The sequence below is a fragment of the Typopeltis vanoorti genome, chromosome 6 (genome assembly GCF_054136105.1).
Source record: "Typopeltis vanoorti isolate ZY-2024b chromosome 6, IOZ_Tvanoo_1.0, whole genome shotgun sequence".
Lineage (NCBI taxonomy): Eukaryota > Metazoa > Arthropoda > Arachnida > Uropygi > Thelyphonidae > Typopeltis > Typopeltis vanoorti.
In genome coordinates this window covers 123,390,712-123,408,422 of record NC_143554.1, presented here as the reverse complement: position 1 = coordinate 123,408,422, position 17,711 = coordinate 123,390,712, and the positions used below count along the sequence as shown (strand labels likewise).

Below are 17,711 nucleotides of genomic sequence, written 5' to 3'. Positions count from 1 at the left end.
GCAACTCTGCAAGGTCGAGAAGGTCATCCATCTCATTAAAAGTAAATAGTAACATAATTATATCATTTTATTTATTTGTTTAATAAAAATTAAAACTTTGTTTTAATTTTTATCCACAAAATTTAATTTTTTATCTATATATCCAGCCTGGCTGGCTGACTCTCCAGCCAAAAGGCTGCGAGCTCGAATCCCGCCTTGGGCATGGATGTTTGTGATTGTCTGTGAAAATACTAGTGGTAGTGGTCGGCGGTAGACAGCGTTGGTGTAGATGATGATGATTGTAGTTGTGGTTGGTGAAGACGGAGAGTTGTAGAGTAGGTGCCCTTCCTCGATATGCCTTTGGACTACCTGGAAATGTTATGTAATAATATTTCCAGGTAGTCCAAATAATAATACGACAAGCTTTATATGTTCATTGGGCATCACATAGTTTGAATTTGACACTTGGAAATGCTATATCTGTGACAAATAAGAAATTGCATTGGCATAATTGAAAAGGTACACAATTTCTTCAATACCCCTAAAAGACAGGACGTCCTTGTTGTTTACAATATTATAATATTAATATCTTTTAAGATTTATAATATCTTTATTTAGCTTGCAAAAAATATTTGCGTGCACCTTGCCGTTGTCTAAAATAATGCAAAAATCTGACAGTGACCTCTTAATTGCTCTAAATTTTGTTGATGATGTGGCTCAATTAAATACCATTCGTGAAACACCAGATTCTTAATTTAAAGATATTTACGATGAAGCATGTATAAAAACCAATAATTTTAATATTGACATTAAAAAGCCAAGGACTTCATCAAAATAAACATTAAGGTCCAATGTTCCAGCCGATTCTGTAGAAGAGTATTTCAGGAGAACTATTTCATTCCATTTATTGACCAAATATTGACTCAACTTCATGAACGTTTCACTCAGCACCGCAACATTTTGAAATATATTTTTTTCTCTTCTACCAAATGGAAAAGATGCTCCAACAGCAAGTGCAATGGAAGATTTTTGTCAATTGTGTGAATTTTATGCAAGTGATTTGCCTTATACAAATCCACTATTTTGAACACCGAATTCAAGTTGTGGTATAAGAAATTTGAAAAACCGTTTGCAGTAGCTCCATGCAAAAATGCTGTTGATGCAATTTCAAAGTGTGACAGAATGATATATCCTAACATCTATAACTTATTAAAAATATTTGCAACGCTTCCGGTAACATGTCATTTCAGTGAAAGGTCATTTTCTAACTTATGCCTTTTTAAAAACCTATTCAAGATCTACCATGACATAATCACGATTGAATGGACTGGCTTTGCTATATATACACACACACAGAGAGAGATTAATGTAACCATGACTGAAATAATTCAAGAGCTTTGTAAAAAGAAAACTGGATTTTATTCTTTAAATTTTTTATAATCACCTAATGAATTTTATTGAATGAATGAAATTTAATGAATTTTAATTGAACAGATAAAAATATTTTTAATGCAAATTCATTGTATTAAAATTTTTATTCGTTAAACTGCCCCCCCCACAAGATTAAATCCTGGGTGCACCATTGCACACACATACATATATATATGTATATGTAATTTTTTTTCCAGTTGCTGTACATTTCATACACTAAGTTCAAAGATCCAGCTATAGAAAATGGCTGAAGGAGATGCATCTGCAATTTCCGAGTTCTACCGTGACCGCTCAGTTCTTATTACTGGAGCTACAGGTTTTATGGGAAAAGTAAGTTCTCTATTTTAAAATCCTATGACATTTAAATTTTATTCATTCATGTGATTAAAACATTTTTTCAGAAAACTATTTGCTTCATAATTGTTATGGTATGAAATGTTCGAAGCTCATAGCATAGCTTAGCATGGTACTGGACAATTTGAGGACCCTGCTTTAGAGACTATAGAAATTTTTCAAGCAGCATTTGGCCTCTAAAAAGGAATCTCTTAGCTCTCTCTCTCTCTCTCTCTCTCTCTCTCTCTCTCTCTCTCTATATATATATATATATATATATATATATATATATATATATATATATATATGAAACGTACTATTAACTCGGGGTTGGGATATGTTCATTTTTTAAATTAATTAAACAAAATGACTTCTTATCGCCTGAAGAAGTCATTTTTGACGAAACATGTTGCGTTTTTTTCAAATAAATGTCATTGTGTTATAATTCTCAGGTTTAAGTCAGTTAATTTAAAAAATGAATATATATATATATATATATATATATATATAATCTCTCTCAATCATATTATGTTTCTCACCTATGAAAGGTTATTAGTAAGCCTATAGTACATTTATACTATGGGTGGGGTAAGGATTTTTTTTTCATTTTTATGAATTTTATATATATTTTTTGAAATTTATTTGTTTTTATGGTCTGGAAATCCTGATCTAGATACAATATATGGAACTTTTTCAGGTCACCAATAAACAAAGAGTACTGGAAATATGCATCTTTAGCAGTGTACTGTATTGATCTGAAATGTGGATAATAAATAAATCAAGAAAAAAGAATTTTGGCTGAAAGAACTTGTTACAGGAAGGTTCTAAGAATAGGATGGGTACAGAAAGTCACAAATGAAGAGCTCTATCAGAAGATACAACCAAAAAAGAATCTAATGCAAAAGATTATAAAAAAAGAAGCTGCAATTATTTGGACACATCTGGAGAATGAGTGAGGACCGGAAGATAAAGACATTCATGTTTGGTATTATGGATGGTGTAAACAGAAGAGGTAGACCATACGGAGAATGGATAGATGACATAAAGGACTGGTGTGGAATGGGTGTGTGCAGAAACTGTGACACTCTGCACTGGACAAAGAAAGGTGGAAGAAAATAGTGAAGGAGGCATCAGACACCAACGGGCAGTGAGCCCATGGTTCGTGGTGATGATGAATAAATGGGTAATGGTCTCATGCTGGGCAAGGAAATTCATCTCCTCCCTAAAATTAACATGTCAATTGATGTGGATGCCCTTTGGTTGGAAAGACCTAGGTTCAAATCCCATCTAAGATGTGAAGAACCTTTTTAAGGGTTTCACAACTGTTCACAAAAGGTAAGTTAACTGGTCTCATATGGAGGCAGCAGGGATCTCTCTTCCTGTAAATTCTTTCATCCTGTAATACACAAGCAAAACAGAAGAACAATTTACAGCTTCATAGCCTTAGTAGCTTCAGCTTTAATTCCATAACAGCCTCAACTAAGCATGAATTCAATGTGATAGAGTTTTTATAAAAAGTCTGACAGCTTTTTGAAACAGCTGACTTTTTTCCCTCCCCAATATTATTATCATCTGACCTCCATGAAGGCAGACTCATCATGGAAGTATAATAAATTTAGTTTAATCCTTTATCCAAGTGTAAGCAAACAAAGTTTGCACCTGAAGTATCTTCAGGACTGAGGCAACTCACTCATGGTAAAGGTTGACCAAGCTCTCATCACTCCTTGTCGTAGTATCTCCCATAATGCAAAGCGCATCTCCTTGCGGACATGTATAATGCTATGCATTAAGGAAAGGGCCACTACCCAGACCGGTTTTGATCTTTATTGAGGTCTCATCAGTGGGAGCCAGACCCAGAGGTGGCGATACTGTGGTGGAAGCAATTGAGAAGTCATATTTACCTAGATAAGTTGCCAAAAAGTGTCTCACCTTATTATTAAATTACTCTGGATTTAGAAGGAAAAAAAAAACTTCCAACATCATCATGGGAGATAAACACTTGCATATAATGCTCATCCAACTGTGCTTTAAACTGATTCAGTGTGTGTACATCCACAACATATTCAGGCAATGCATTCCACACACCAACGATTCTCCATGCAAAGAACTTTCTCCTCGCTCCTCTGCTCATACCCTCCTTATACAGTTTCCAACAATGGCCTCTTGGTCTGCCCCCTCTCCCATTCTATGAAAAATCTCTTCCATGTTAACCTGATAAGCTCTGACTAGCTTATGTCTCAATCATGTTTCCCCTCTTTCTCATATTCACGAGACTTTGCAACTTACATTCTCTCAATCCATCTTCATACTTCACATTCCAGTGACCACAGACCACCTTTGTGAATCTTCTCTGGACCCTTTCCAATATATTCTTGTCATCATTAAAGTCTGGTGACCAAATCTGTGCCCAGTAATCCATATGAGGCCTGATTAAGGCCTTATACAATGGCTTTGATCAGCCTCCAAAGTACTTTCCAGATTTCATGCTTAAACTCCTCATTCATTTATTTCACACTTACTTTATTCAGCCTTTTGGCCTCATTGATGCCAAAAGGCTAAATAAAGTTCACACATTGATTCTGTTATGTATTTCTTTGTTAGTTCCCAAGCAATATTTATTTCCTTATTGCTCGACACCTCATTCCATGCTATAGCTCGAAGCTCTCTCCTAAGTTTCTCATAATCACCAGCCTTAAAATTCCACATATATCCTATCCTCACAAAAGTCTGCATATGGCTAGCCACAACTCAGGTGATCACTTCATGATCACTTTTACCAACTGAAAGGCCACTACCTAGACCAGTTTCGACCTCTATTCTGGTTTCCACTGATGAGATCTCAATAAAGTTCGGAACTGGTCTGGGTTGTGGCCCTTCCCATTATGCATTGCATTATGGGATACATACTAAGGCAGGTGATATGAAGTCATAGCTTCTATATACAAGTAGCTCAGACGTTAACATATTTTATGCGCAAAACATTGTTTTGCTTCATTGGGAAAAGGATTAAAACCTAGCATATAATTTCTTGGTATCTTTAACATATAATAAACCCTAAGGTAAAAACTTTCTGCATATGTTGGCAGAAAGTTTTTTTTGCAAACATTTGCAAATGCTATGGTATCCTTTGGCAGAGAGAGCTTAGTTCAATGGTCATGCTCAGAATGTTCAATGAAAATTTATAGAACCCTTAAAGCACTTGAACTTTTAACCTACAAAAAGAAAGCAAAGCCATGGACTCACATGGCTGTGCTTTCTTTTCTATTCCTCTCTATTCCCCACCCCCAATTGCTAACTTTTATATGGAAGCTTTTGAATAACATGCTCTAGGTTCCTATACTTTAAAACCCAAAGTTTGGCTTAAATATGTTGATGTTTTTGTTATCTGGTTCCATGGCTTCCAGACATTAGACACTTTTCTCAGCCACAAACAACACAAATGCATACAATTCACAATTGAAATTGAAAGTCAGAACACTTCCTTTTCTAGTTACACTTTGCACACGTCTTCCTTCTGGCAGTCTTTTCTTCATTGTTTACCGTAAGCCTACACATACTAGCCAATATACAAAGTCCATCAAAAAAATTGTAATACTAAATTTATAGACATCAAGGGATGAATACAAGTTACCTTTTGACTTTTACAATTACACGAGGTGCTCAAAGTGGTTATCATTAGCGTCCAGACACTTATTATTACAGCAAACTGCTGCTTGGGCAACATTGGCTAAAGTGTCCAGTGGGATTGCTGTGCATGCCATTTCAAATTCTTTTCGAAGGGCCACCAGTGTAGCTTGTTTTCTATGATACACTACATCCTTTAAAGTCCCCCATAGGTAGAATATGGGGGACTCTAAAGTCCAAGGGTGTTAAACCAGGAGAATGTGGTGGGGAGGACTCAACTGCACCTCTTTGTCCTATCCATTGTCCCTGCAAACTCTCATCGAGGTAAGCTGTCACATCTTGGTGGTAGTGTGGTGATGCGCCATCTTGTTGGAAGAGAAATTGATCATTCCCATAAAGTGTATGAATGGCAGGTAAAATGGATGTGTGTGTAGCATGTCTAGGTACACTTGACCAGTAACAGTACCTTCAAAGAAGAATGGTCCTATTAAACCTCTAGATGACAATCCATACCAGACATTGAGCCCTGGTAAATTGACTGCCTTGTCCACATGAACTCCTGGATTTTCTGGAGCCCAGTAAACACAATTATGTGATTCACTGTTCCATTAAACTTAAATTGTGCTTCATCAGACCAAACCATCTTCCTCACAAATTCCTCATTCTCATCTACCATGTGTCGAAACCACTCACAATACTGCATTCTTCGATCAGGATTGTCTTCATTCATTGCATGTAATAATCTTGGGATGTAAACTTTTCATTTGGCTGCTTTAAGAATGCAGCATATGCTTGCACTGCTAACTCTTGTCTCACATGCACATTGTGTGGTAGACTACTGTTTTGAGTGTGTAAACTGTTTCAACACCATAGCTGAGGAAGCAGGACTTGTTACCGTGCAAGACCTCCCGGATCTTCCCTTCTGCACATCACACATGGTACCATGAGTCTCAAATTAATCATGAATACGTGCAGTTGTCAGGCGCGTGGGAGGGTGTGTTGCAAACTCACGCTTCCATTGTTGTTAAACTTCAACAACATTCGCAACTTTGAAATACCACTTTAAAATGGTCTTGAGTTGATCGAACGACAATCATGCCTTGACCGTTTTGTTTGACTGTCCTACTGGTCATGTTGATGCTAGTATTCATGCAAGTAACAACATCTTTTGGGAGAACATCATACTACACATTGCTACTGTAATTCAATCCTTCGAAAAAAGTCCATAGATGACTTCTGTTAAAGTGTGTATACATTTTTTTGACTCTGTATACACATAAACTCTTACCACCACCCAACACAAAAATTAGGTGTCATTAACACACTTAAAAAAAACAGGGCTTTGATGATTTCTCCAGTGAACAAGCACTTAAACATGAATTAAAAGTTATCAACAATATCTTTCTGAACCACTATCAACAAAATTCTTCAAGACTCCACTTAAAAATAAACTGAATTACAATAAAGCTGTAGCCATTTCATACGTTAAAGGGATATCAGACAAAATAAATAGAGTACTACAGAATTACAATTTTAATGCCACCTTTAAACCTCTTGGAAAATTAAAGAATTTATTCAACTCATCCAAGGATCTACTTCCTCTGCTGGTCCACCCTGGAGTATACTGTATTCATTGCACCTCTAATTTGCCCTATATAAGTGAAAAAGGATACACAATTCCTATCAGAAAAAAGGAACATAAACAGCACATTAAATTTAACAACTATGGTAAATCTAGCCTTTCTGATCATGCCCTGAATACTTTACGTAGAATCAACTGGAAGGCACCTGTTTACATCACACCAAAATGTGGTATGAGCATAAATTTAAGGAGGCCTGTGAAATTCTTATCAACTACCCTAATCATAACAGTAATGGTCTAAAAATCTCAAGAATGTGGATGATACATATTCTACCCACTTTTGATCTAAGTGTTAATTGTAATTAGGACCGTAATTAATCTAAGATCTGAACTCTAATATTACAACACTCATGTTAAATTATGGATTAGGCCACCACTTTTGCTGTATTAAAACTATCTATATGAATTTGTTTTCTGATGATGTTATAAATAGAATATAGCTTTGCTTTAGTTTTTTTTTTCACTAGAGGTCAGGCCAGCTTGATCAAATCATTTGTCACTTAAGCATACTGTTTGAAATGTAATATTGCTTGTCTTTGTGTGTGTGTGTGTGTGTGTGTGTGTGTGTGTGTGTGTGTGTGTGTGTGTGTGTGTACTCCAGACGATGACTTTAATAGGAAGGTTGAAATGTCGGGAAATTAAAGTAATTATTCCTAACATGGTTTTAGTCCATGTTATGAATGCTGATCACAGAGTAACACTAAAGGAGAGGATTATCAAGTTTTTTATTTTTTTAAAAAAAAAAAAAAAACATTCTGTAGTTCTTATCAAAGGAGACTTTGGTAAGACAATAGAAAATAAATATCAGGAAGGTGGCAGAATATTCTGGAGGCTATTGAAAAAGCTTAGAAATGGAGGAAAGAGTGCTGTAAAAGGAATCAGAGATAATAAAGGTGACATGAAAACTTAAGATAAAGATATTCTGGATGTCTGGAGTAATTCTTTAGCAGTCAGGAATACACATTCATACTTTAAGTTGAAAAAGTCATCAAAAACTTAAATGTAGGAAGGCAGCTGGAGTAGATGAAATTTCACCAGAAATGCTAAAATACGGAGGTATAAAAGTTTTACAGTGGCCGCATTGCATAATTCAGAAAGTCTGGTGACTGTCAAATTACGGATGATTGGCACAGAGCTCTCATAGTCCCCATCTATAAAAAAAAGGGAAATACCTCTAATTCTCACATTCAGTTTTATTTCTCTACTGAGTATTCTTGTTAAGATTTATACAAGTATACTTGGGGAATCACTAAGAAAAATTGTGGAGGGAAAGCTTGGAAAAGAACAAGCTGGTTTCAGGCCAAACAGAGATTGTCAGGATCAGATTTTCACTTTAGGACAAACAGTTGAAAAATCTTGGGAATATAAGAAGGATTTGTATTTAAGTTTTGTTTATCTGGACAAGGCATATGACAAGGTGCCAAGAGAAAAGCTCTTTAAAATGCTATAGTTATGTGATGAAAATGGGACATTAAAATTAAATATCTTAAGTCTTTCAAAGTAATTAACATAATGGATAGAAATGAAAGAATTTCACTTGCAAAAGTAGAAGTTTAGTAGAAAGGTAAAGCTGAGGAATACATTTGAAGATAAAAGCCAATAGGATAATGTTTGCTGCTATAGGAGATAATAGATGGGGGGAAAAGGAAAGGGCACATGGGGGGTAGAAGGGAATGAAATGGAATTTATGCATTTATTGAAGATAATTACTTAACATGTGATGGAAGGTACTCAGGGTTTGAGAACATTTGGATGTAATGATAAGATCAGAGAATTCATCTATTATAACCAAGTCAATCACTTATCCTTCAATAGGGATAAGAGGGATCATTGTCTTGTCATGGAAAGTGGATATTCATGATCACTCTCGCCCTAATCCTTAATTTTCAATTAAAGAAGAATTTCATGTGAAATTAGAGCTCGTGATTTTGACAAATTCAGTAGGCAGCTTGGAGCATTGCCATGGCATAAGAGTAGTACAAAGCATAAGCAAGAAAAGGAGACAGAATCAGGTTATGAGAAAAAATTAGGCACTGAGATCAGAGGAAATCTGCAAGCATTCTTTTGCCATGTAGCAAGTCAAAGGAGAACCACTGGATGGGAGGTAATAAACAGAAGACAGTTGAAATACACATTTGCAAAAGTGATCACTCAGTATATCAGCTGAGATAATGCACTAACTGATGTAGCAAGGATTGATATGGAAATAGAAATGAATAAACTATGGAGATTCTTCATTGTTAAACTATATTTGGTCACTCAATTAGATAATTTAAACTGAAATATATTGATTTTTAATTGACCAGTGATTTATAAACACACAATGCCAACAAGTTTTGCCAATGGAGCTGTTTGGCTTCTTCAGGGCTTATAACTGTAAGAGAAAACTCCAAATGGCTAGTACAGAGAAAATGGAGTAACACTATCATATAAATTAAAAATTTGAAACAGACACGTAACATTACATGCATGAAGCGTGTTGTATTAGTCACTGTTGTGTAAGCACGTTCTATAGTTATGAGCGAAATGAAATTCTGGCAAACTGTGAGTGATCTTATTAAGATTTTCCATATGTCAGCTATTATTATTCCCTGGTTTCTATTAAGATTTTCTCCAGAATGGAGAACTACTACGGCTTCCTTGAAGTTTCTATAACGGAAGTCTTCTTCTAGATAAGGCATGGAGCTCCTATCCCACTCAATGGTGTGGTTTGTCATCGCAAAATGATGGGCTAGACCTGAATTGTGTGTTCTGTTGTTATTAACATCACCTATGTGTTCTTGTTTTCAGATTTCGAAGTTTCTCGACGTCTGTCCTATATGTTTTGGCCACAAGAGCATGGGATGTTGTACACTCCAGCGTGTTTGAAGAAAGCATTAATGTCTTTCGGTGATCTTAAAACGTGGCAGACAGTCTTTACAGGTTTGAACACAACTCTGATGTTGAAAGGCCTAAGAAGGTTCGCAATCTTTTTCAACACTGTATAGAAGATCATGCAGATCTTCAACACCTCCATAGTTTCAATTAAACTATGGAGGTGTTGAGGATATTAGAAAATCTCAGTGTGGATACAATTATGGGATCGGATGAGATATCACTTGTTTTATTTTACAGGAAAATAGAATATCAACAATAATTAATCTTAGAAGTTTGTGTGAGAAGAGGGGGCAGAACTGTCAACTGACTGCCACCTTGTTGTGTGCACTCTACGGCTTCAGAAACCAGATGCTACCATCAACGCTGGTAGGCCTAAGCAGCTATACTGCATGAAATTGGAGGCATTGGAAAATGAGACTGTGAGGAAGAATTTTGCAGATGACATTTCCTCCAGGTTCAAAGAGATTCCCAAGCATACTGCAGATGTTGAGGAGGAGTGGAAGCTGTTCAGAATAGCTGTCACTGCCTCTGCACTCTTATGCTGTGGCAGAAAGTGGCTCAGTGTGGCAACGGGCAGTGAGAAAAGGACACCTTGGTGGAACCAAGAAGTCCAAAAAACTGTCCAGGCAAAAAACTAGTCCTACCTAACATGGCTTAGGGTTAGGTCACCTGAGATGTGTTTGTGGTACTGAGGCACGAAAAGCTGCGGCTGAGGCAGGAAAGACAGCAAAGCAGAAGGCTTGGGAATTCTTTGGAGAAAGATTAGACTCATCCTATGCAAATGCAAACAAAGTATTCTGGCAGACCATCTGCCGCCTTCGAGGGAGGAAATCGTGCACAGCAAGGGCAATTAAGGCTTCTGATGGTGCACTTTTAACAACCGAGAAGGATATCCTCCACAGATGGAAGGAATACTTTGAGAGCCTTCTTAACCCGGGTGGTCCAGCAGTTGTGGACATCCAAGAGGTGCAGATTGGGGCAATGACTAGTCTCACAGCAGAAGATGTCCATTTAGCACTAAAATCACTAAAATCAGACAAGGCTGCTGGTGATGATGAAATTCTGCCCGAAATGCTAAAAGCCTTAAATCGAGACGGTGTTTTCTGGATGACTCGAGTGTGTCAGGCTGCTTGGATATCTGGGCGAGCACCAAAGCAATGGCAGACAGGCATAATAATACCAGTCTTCAATAAGGGAGACCAGAAGGATTGCAGTAACTATTGTGGCATCTCTCTCTCTCTCTCTGCTCAGCCTGCCTGGGAAAGTGTATGCTAGGTGCTTGGAATGATGGTGCAGGAGCATAGTTGAGTCAAAGTTCCAGGAAGAACAATGTGGCTTTCTTCCTGGTAGAAGCACAACTGACCAAATCTTCACTTTAAGGCAAGTCTTTGAGAAATCTTGGGAATATGCCAAGAATGTCTACACATGTTTTGTGGACTTGGAGAAGGCATATGACCGGGTACCTCGGGAAAGCTTTGACAAGTAGTACAGGAGTATGGAGTGGATGGCCAACTATTAGCTGCCATCAAGTCCCTGTATGAATGCCCAGAGTTTTGTGTCAGGGTAAACAGCACAAAGTCTGAACTTTTCAGTCTCCGTTGGCCTCTGCCAAGGGTGTGTTCTGTCACTCCTCCTTTTCATAATATTTATGGACTGGATTGATAGGCACAGCCGAGGCAGTGAGTGTGTCAGAATTGGAAGATGTAGCATTGGACATCTGCTTTTTGCAGATTACCTAGTTCTGCTTAGCTCTTCCACAGATGACCTCTGGCAGACTCAGGATAGGTTTGTAACTGTTTATGCAGATGCCGGAATGAAGATCAGTGTGGCCAAAACTGAAACATTTGTGGTATCAAGACAACCATCCCAGTGCACTCTACATGTAAGTGGAGTCCCAATGATGCAGGTGGAGAAGTTTAAATACCTTGGGTCCATATTCATGAATGATGGAAAATGGGACGTAGAGCTAGATACTTGAATTGACTTAGCAAGCTCAATATTGCGGGAGCTTGGCCGTTCGGTAGTATTGAAGCGGGAGTTAAGCCAGAAGGCAAAGCTGGCTGTCTTCAATACAGTCTATGTCCTCATCCTCACCTATGGTCATGAGAGTTGGGTAATGACCGAAAGAATGCGGACACGAATCCAAGCAGCTGAAATGAGGTTCCTTCGAGGGGTTGTGGGGCTGACAAGACTCGACAGAGTCAGAAGCTCTGCAATTCGGGAAACTCTCAATACTCAACCGCTGCTTCTCCGTGTTGAGAGATCACTGTTATGTTGGTCAGAATGCTACAAGAGAGGCTCCCTCAGCAGGCCCTCTTTGCCAAGCCAGAGGGTGGAAGGCCAAAGACTCGCTGGATAGATTATATCCAAAACCTTGGGTGGACACGTTTGGGAATCCCACCTGAGTTTGGTGGCAGAGGATCATGACCATTGAAGTTCCTCTTGCAGCTGTTGCCCCCACAACCCAATTAGGAAAAGTGGGCCTTGAAGATGTATGTATGTATTAATCTTAGAAATCTGGCCTTGCATAGCATGGGGTATTAACTTGGCATTCTGTAATAAATATCAAAAATCACCAGTTTCAGCAATTTACTGCTGCAATATAAGGACCTTTTTGCTTCTTTTTTTATTCTTATAAAATCAGGAACTTATATTAGCAAACCTTCTACAGACTTGAAAAAAATCAGATATGTAATTTACACATATTTACATTTTGGTTGAGAATCATATTCTCATACTGTGTTGAAGTTCTGAGTCTCAAGGTAGAACTCTATCATTAGAAATGGCACTCCATCTTTTTTTTTCTGCTGACATTCTCTACTGAATGTACATTTTTACACATTCTGTACAGTGACAGATCGCAGAAAAGTCCCAGTATTGAAGCTCTGATATTTTTACTTGCACAATCCAAGTCTAATATTTTATGAATCAATGTGTGTGTTAACCAGATTATACTTCACATAAACATAGCCTAATAAAATGTTATGTGTGGAGTGTTGCCCTCTATGCAGCTGAAACTTGGACATTGAAGAAAGAAGAAATTAAGATTTTGGAAAGCTTTGAGATGTGGATTTGGAGAAGGATGGAAAAAATCAAATGGACAGATAAAATAACTAATGAAGAGGTCTTAAAAAGAGTAAAAGAAGAAAGAAGTCTGTTAAGGAAGATAAAAAAGAAGAAAGGGAAACTGGATCGGACATGTTCTGAGGGAATGGAATCATCAGAGATGCCATCGAAGGAAAAACAGACGGAAAAAGACCCAGAGGAAGAGTAAGGAAAACAATGCTAGATGACATGCTGAATGGAGACAGATACACAACCTTGAAAGAGAAGGCTCAGAACAGAAGAGAGTGGAAGAAAAGTTTTTGCTCCTAAAAGAAGAACTTGCTTGATGGCAGAATACTTAATCAACACTAATCTCCCCATTTACTGACTTTGCAATGGCAATAATTGAATCTCTGTTCTAATACTTATGATTTTTTTTTCAAGATTTTATTCCCCAATCAACTGTTAGTGAATGTGAAATTCAAAATGTCGAGTGATTATTTTGGTTTATATTGAACTGAAGTTTTACTTTAACACAGTAGTTGTTTCCATAATTTTTATAATTAATGTGACGTATTTTGAGTAGACAGGCCATTCTTTGGAAAAAATTATTAATCAACATCATTACTACATTGAATACATGAAACTTCAAAAATCTGATCTGCCACAGCATAGTATTGATACTAAACATAGTATCGTGTAGGGTGAAGCTCGTCTTTTCCATAGAAGCAGTTTTAAATATGAACACCTTTTCAAAGAAAGTTGTTTAGCTCTTTTACATCTGGCTAACCTGAATCAGAATAAATATCTTCCCCTCCCCTCCTCTCCCCCACAAAAAGATTGGGCGATTTTCATCTTATGTAATATCAAAAATAGTTTTAATATTATTTATTATGTTAATTTATTTATTATGTTAATAAGCACAGATTTCTGATCGGTAAACTGACTGTTGTATGTACCTTGCATTCTTATTCTTTGATTTGTTTGTTGTTTCCACAACTGATATATGGTTATTTTAGTATGAAATATTTGTACTTTCATTAAAGTTTATTACTGCAGTTATCATGCAATTTGATTTTATAGTCATGACACAGATACCTTTTAAAGATATTGACATACTTTGTCAGAAATATTGTATATAATAGTGACATTCATTGTGATATTTGGTTATTATTATCATCTGTAAATTGTTACTGTATTAGATAACAAGAGATATCTGCATAGTGTAATTATTATGGTTAACATTAATCTTTAAAGGTACCTGTGGCATGACTATAAACAATAAATTACATGATAACCACAGTAGTTAACTTTAATGAAATGAAAGTACAGATATTTCATACTGAATGTATGAAACAAACAAATTAAAGGACCGGGAATACAAGGTACATACAGCAGTCGGTGGTTTACCAATTTAATATTTTTACATGCTAGAAATTCATATTAATAAATAATATATTAAAAATATTATTAAAAATTATTTTTGATGGTTACAAAAGATAAGACTGTCCCAAACCTTTGGGGGGGGGGGAGAATCATTCTGATTCAGATTTGGCTGATGTAAAAGGGCTTTGAACTTTCTGTGAAAAGGCATTCATATTAAACTTGCTTCTATGGAGAAAATGAGCTTCATCCCACTGGATACTGCTGTGTATACCTTGTATTCCCATTCCTTTGATTTGCTTGTTTCTACACACTGATGATGTACTGTTATTTTTAGTACAAAATATCTGTACTTTCATGTCGTTAAAGGTAATTACTGTGGTTATCGTGTAATTTATTGTTTATGGTTAGCATTCCTATCCTTCATGAAATTATGGACCTACTGTTAAAAGAAGGTAACTTAGTCTTTATGAAAGGATTTACTTGCCTTCTTAACATTATGATATTTAATGTACATCAGTTACATCTTTTTTGACACTTCATAAGTACAATGAAGGTAATACTAAACTTTATAATTGCAGGTGTTGGTGGAGAAGCTGTTGCGATCTTGCAGTTCAGTAAAAACGATCTATTTATTGTTAAGGCCTAAAGATGGTCAAGAGCCTCGTCAGCGTTTGGATGAACTTCTTAGCACTAAGGTAAGGCTTATTATCTTTCTCACTTGCTAATCCTTTTTCTATCTTTTAAAGACATTGTGGCTTTAAATCATGTTCCTGTCAAATTATGTTGCAAGTTTAATGTTAGTAATGATAAACCTAATACTTCTGATGTTGATATACACATTCATTTATAGGTTTAGTAGTTGCTCTTCTTCTTCTGTATTAAAAACTTTTCAAGCCAAAATGAACTCTTGTTTGGACTTTCTCAAATATAATTCATTGACATTGACTGATATCAGCATCTGGGATTTAGTGTGATGTAGCATGTGTTTAATGTATTCGTTGCCGAGGATGAATGGCTTGTGGTATGAGAGTGAGAATGGAGAAAATATATGTTGGAAATGTTTCGTAAGTGAGTATAAGAAATAGTCATCAGGAGCAAAAGAATGAAGTGATTGATATTATGGGTATAAGGCAGGATTGTGGAAGTGTTGTGAAGAATATAGTGGAAGCAGTGAATGATAGTGCACAAAATATGAATGAGAGTGTGAGGAAAGTGGTTGAAAGTAATAATGTGGATGATGAGATGCTAGTGTGGGAAGAAAGTGCATGCTTACACTGACTCCACAGAACAAAACGTGAGTTGAGCAGCTGGAGAAATGATTGGTGTGTGTGTGTGTGTGTGGTACTGAAAGACGGAGAATGAAAGAAAGGGTGAATGGGAAAAGCATAAAAGTGTGAGAAACTGGAAGAAAAGAGATCATATTGTATGGGGATTCAACGATAAGAGGTATACTTAATGAGAAAGTGACAAAAGAATGTTTTCTAGGTGCAAAGATAAAGGATGTTAATGAAGCTTTGAGTTTGCAGAAGAAGTCTTGGCAATCACAAACGATTTGAAAGGCGAGAAATATGCAATGAGAGAATATATGAAAGAGTTGTTAGAAGAAGCAAAAATGAAGAGTTAGAAAGTAAAGATTGTGCATCTGCTACCTCAGTATGATAGGATAGAATTGAGAAGGACCCAGATTGCCAATGAGTCAACGAGAAGATTGTACATCTGGAATGGTGTGCAGTTTATTGATGTGTGGAGTGAATTTGATGGACTGCACTTAAATGGTATTGGAGTTAGGTGCTTGTTCAATCAGTTTGGAAGTGCAAAACCAGGGAAACTAGAGATATTAGGGGGGGGGGTGCATGTGTCTAACCAGCTTGGAATGGAATAGATAAGTATGAATGCAGGAATGATTATGAATCGCTGGATGCAGTTATCCTTACATAATGATATTATGTAAGGAGACAACAACGACATGGTGTAACAGTGGGACTTGTTTGAACAATTGTACAACAACACAAAGACTAAAGTCCTAATTAGGCACCCTCTATGTTGAAAAAAAAAAAAAAAATTTAAAGCAGGGTCTGCTAGACCCAACGTGCCATAGCAAGTTGGGCCTAGTAGACCCTGCTTTGGATTTTTTTTTTTTGTATGTTTTTATGTATTTTTGTGGATGTATTTTTTATGTTCACTGATGTGGATGTCCATAGTTCTTCCTGTTTGACTGCAGTAAGCTTGATCACTTGAGCAGGGTACTTCATAGACTCCTGGATGTGATAAAGGAGAGATGCTGTCCTTGGATGAACGCATGAGAGTTGCTAATTTGACACATGGTCTGAATCCAGTGCGTAGTTGATGTTTATTGAGAAAAGATATCTAGAACATAGATATCTTTTCTCAAAGTTTATTTCTCAAAGTAGTTGATGTTTATTGAGAACATTTTTCTCAATAAACATCAACTATGCATTTGTTGATGTTTATTCAACCACTAGGATTCTTGTCTTGGTGGTTGCTCAATAAACAACCACCAGGACAAAAATCCTGTTAAAATTTCATTCAAGAAAGGGTTTATGCAGAACTACGAAGCTGGTGATTATGACAAACTTAGGAGACAACTTGGAACACAGTAATAGCATAAGAAACTACATGGAATGAATGTCATTAGTGCATGGGAAGTAGTCAAGGATTGTCATACTCAGGGTTAGTAGGATAAACTGAGTAGGGATTAAGTGGACCAGCAATATAAAGTAGGAGTTGCAAAAAAAAAAAAAAAAAAAAAAAAAGCATCGTGGAAGGAATATGAACAAGGTGATCAGCATGCCCATGAGCAGTATCAAGCATAAGAAAGGAGGATAACGAGTATGGTAAGGGATGCTAAATCAGATTTAAAGAGAAAATTTGTTAATTATAAACAGACCAAAGTAAATTCAAAAGATTTTTTTCACTATGTAGCAAGCAAGGGAATGAATGATTGTGGAAAGGTAATGTTACTCAGTGCTGATGGTTGGAAAGTGACAGAATCAGAAAAAATAGTTCAGTTACTAAATGATCACTTTGCAAGGGTATATCATCCAGGAGGTGACTTTGCACTTACCTGGCGTTTGAGATCCCATGCTCCTGCAAATTGTCTTACTTTGGTCAGACAGGTAGGTCTGTTCAGAAATGAATCTCGGAACATCAAGACCACATTCGTCTTTTCAAACCGCAGAAATCTGGTCTCTCCCAACACGGAATTGAAAATCCAAATAGGATCCATTGGGAAAAGTCAAAACTTTTACACAGATCTTTATATAAATATGAACGTTTATATAAAGAAAGTGCTGAAGCCCTACTACACTGACCAAATTTAAACTGCAACGATGTTCTTACTATGCCTAAAGTATGGGAAATTGTCATAAAATAT

General features: G+C 36.6%; 1 protein-coding gene across 4 annotated transcripts in view; it reads left to right on the top strand.

The window, feature by feature from the left end:
* The window catches only part of LOC150105891 (putative fatty acyl-CoA reductase CG5065), a 337,145-nt gene that overhangs the window by 172,742 nt on the left and 146,692 nt on the right, over positions 1-17,711 (top strand). For all 4 annotated transcript variants that reach the window (XM_090394385.1, XM_090394387.1, XM_090394386.1 and 1 more), the window contains 2 exons: positions 1,608-1,740; positions 14,896-15,012. In XM_090394385.1, coding sequence (XP_090250511.1) covers positions 1,654-1,740; positions 14,896-15,012 — 204 coding nt within the window. In that variant the 5' untranslated portion in view covers positions 1,608-1,653. The remainder of the gene's footprint in view (positions 1-1,607; positions 1,741-14,895; positions 15,013-17,711) is intronic.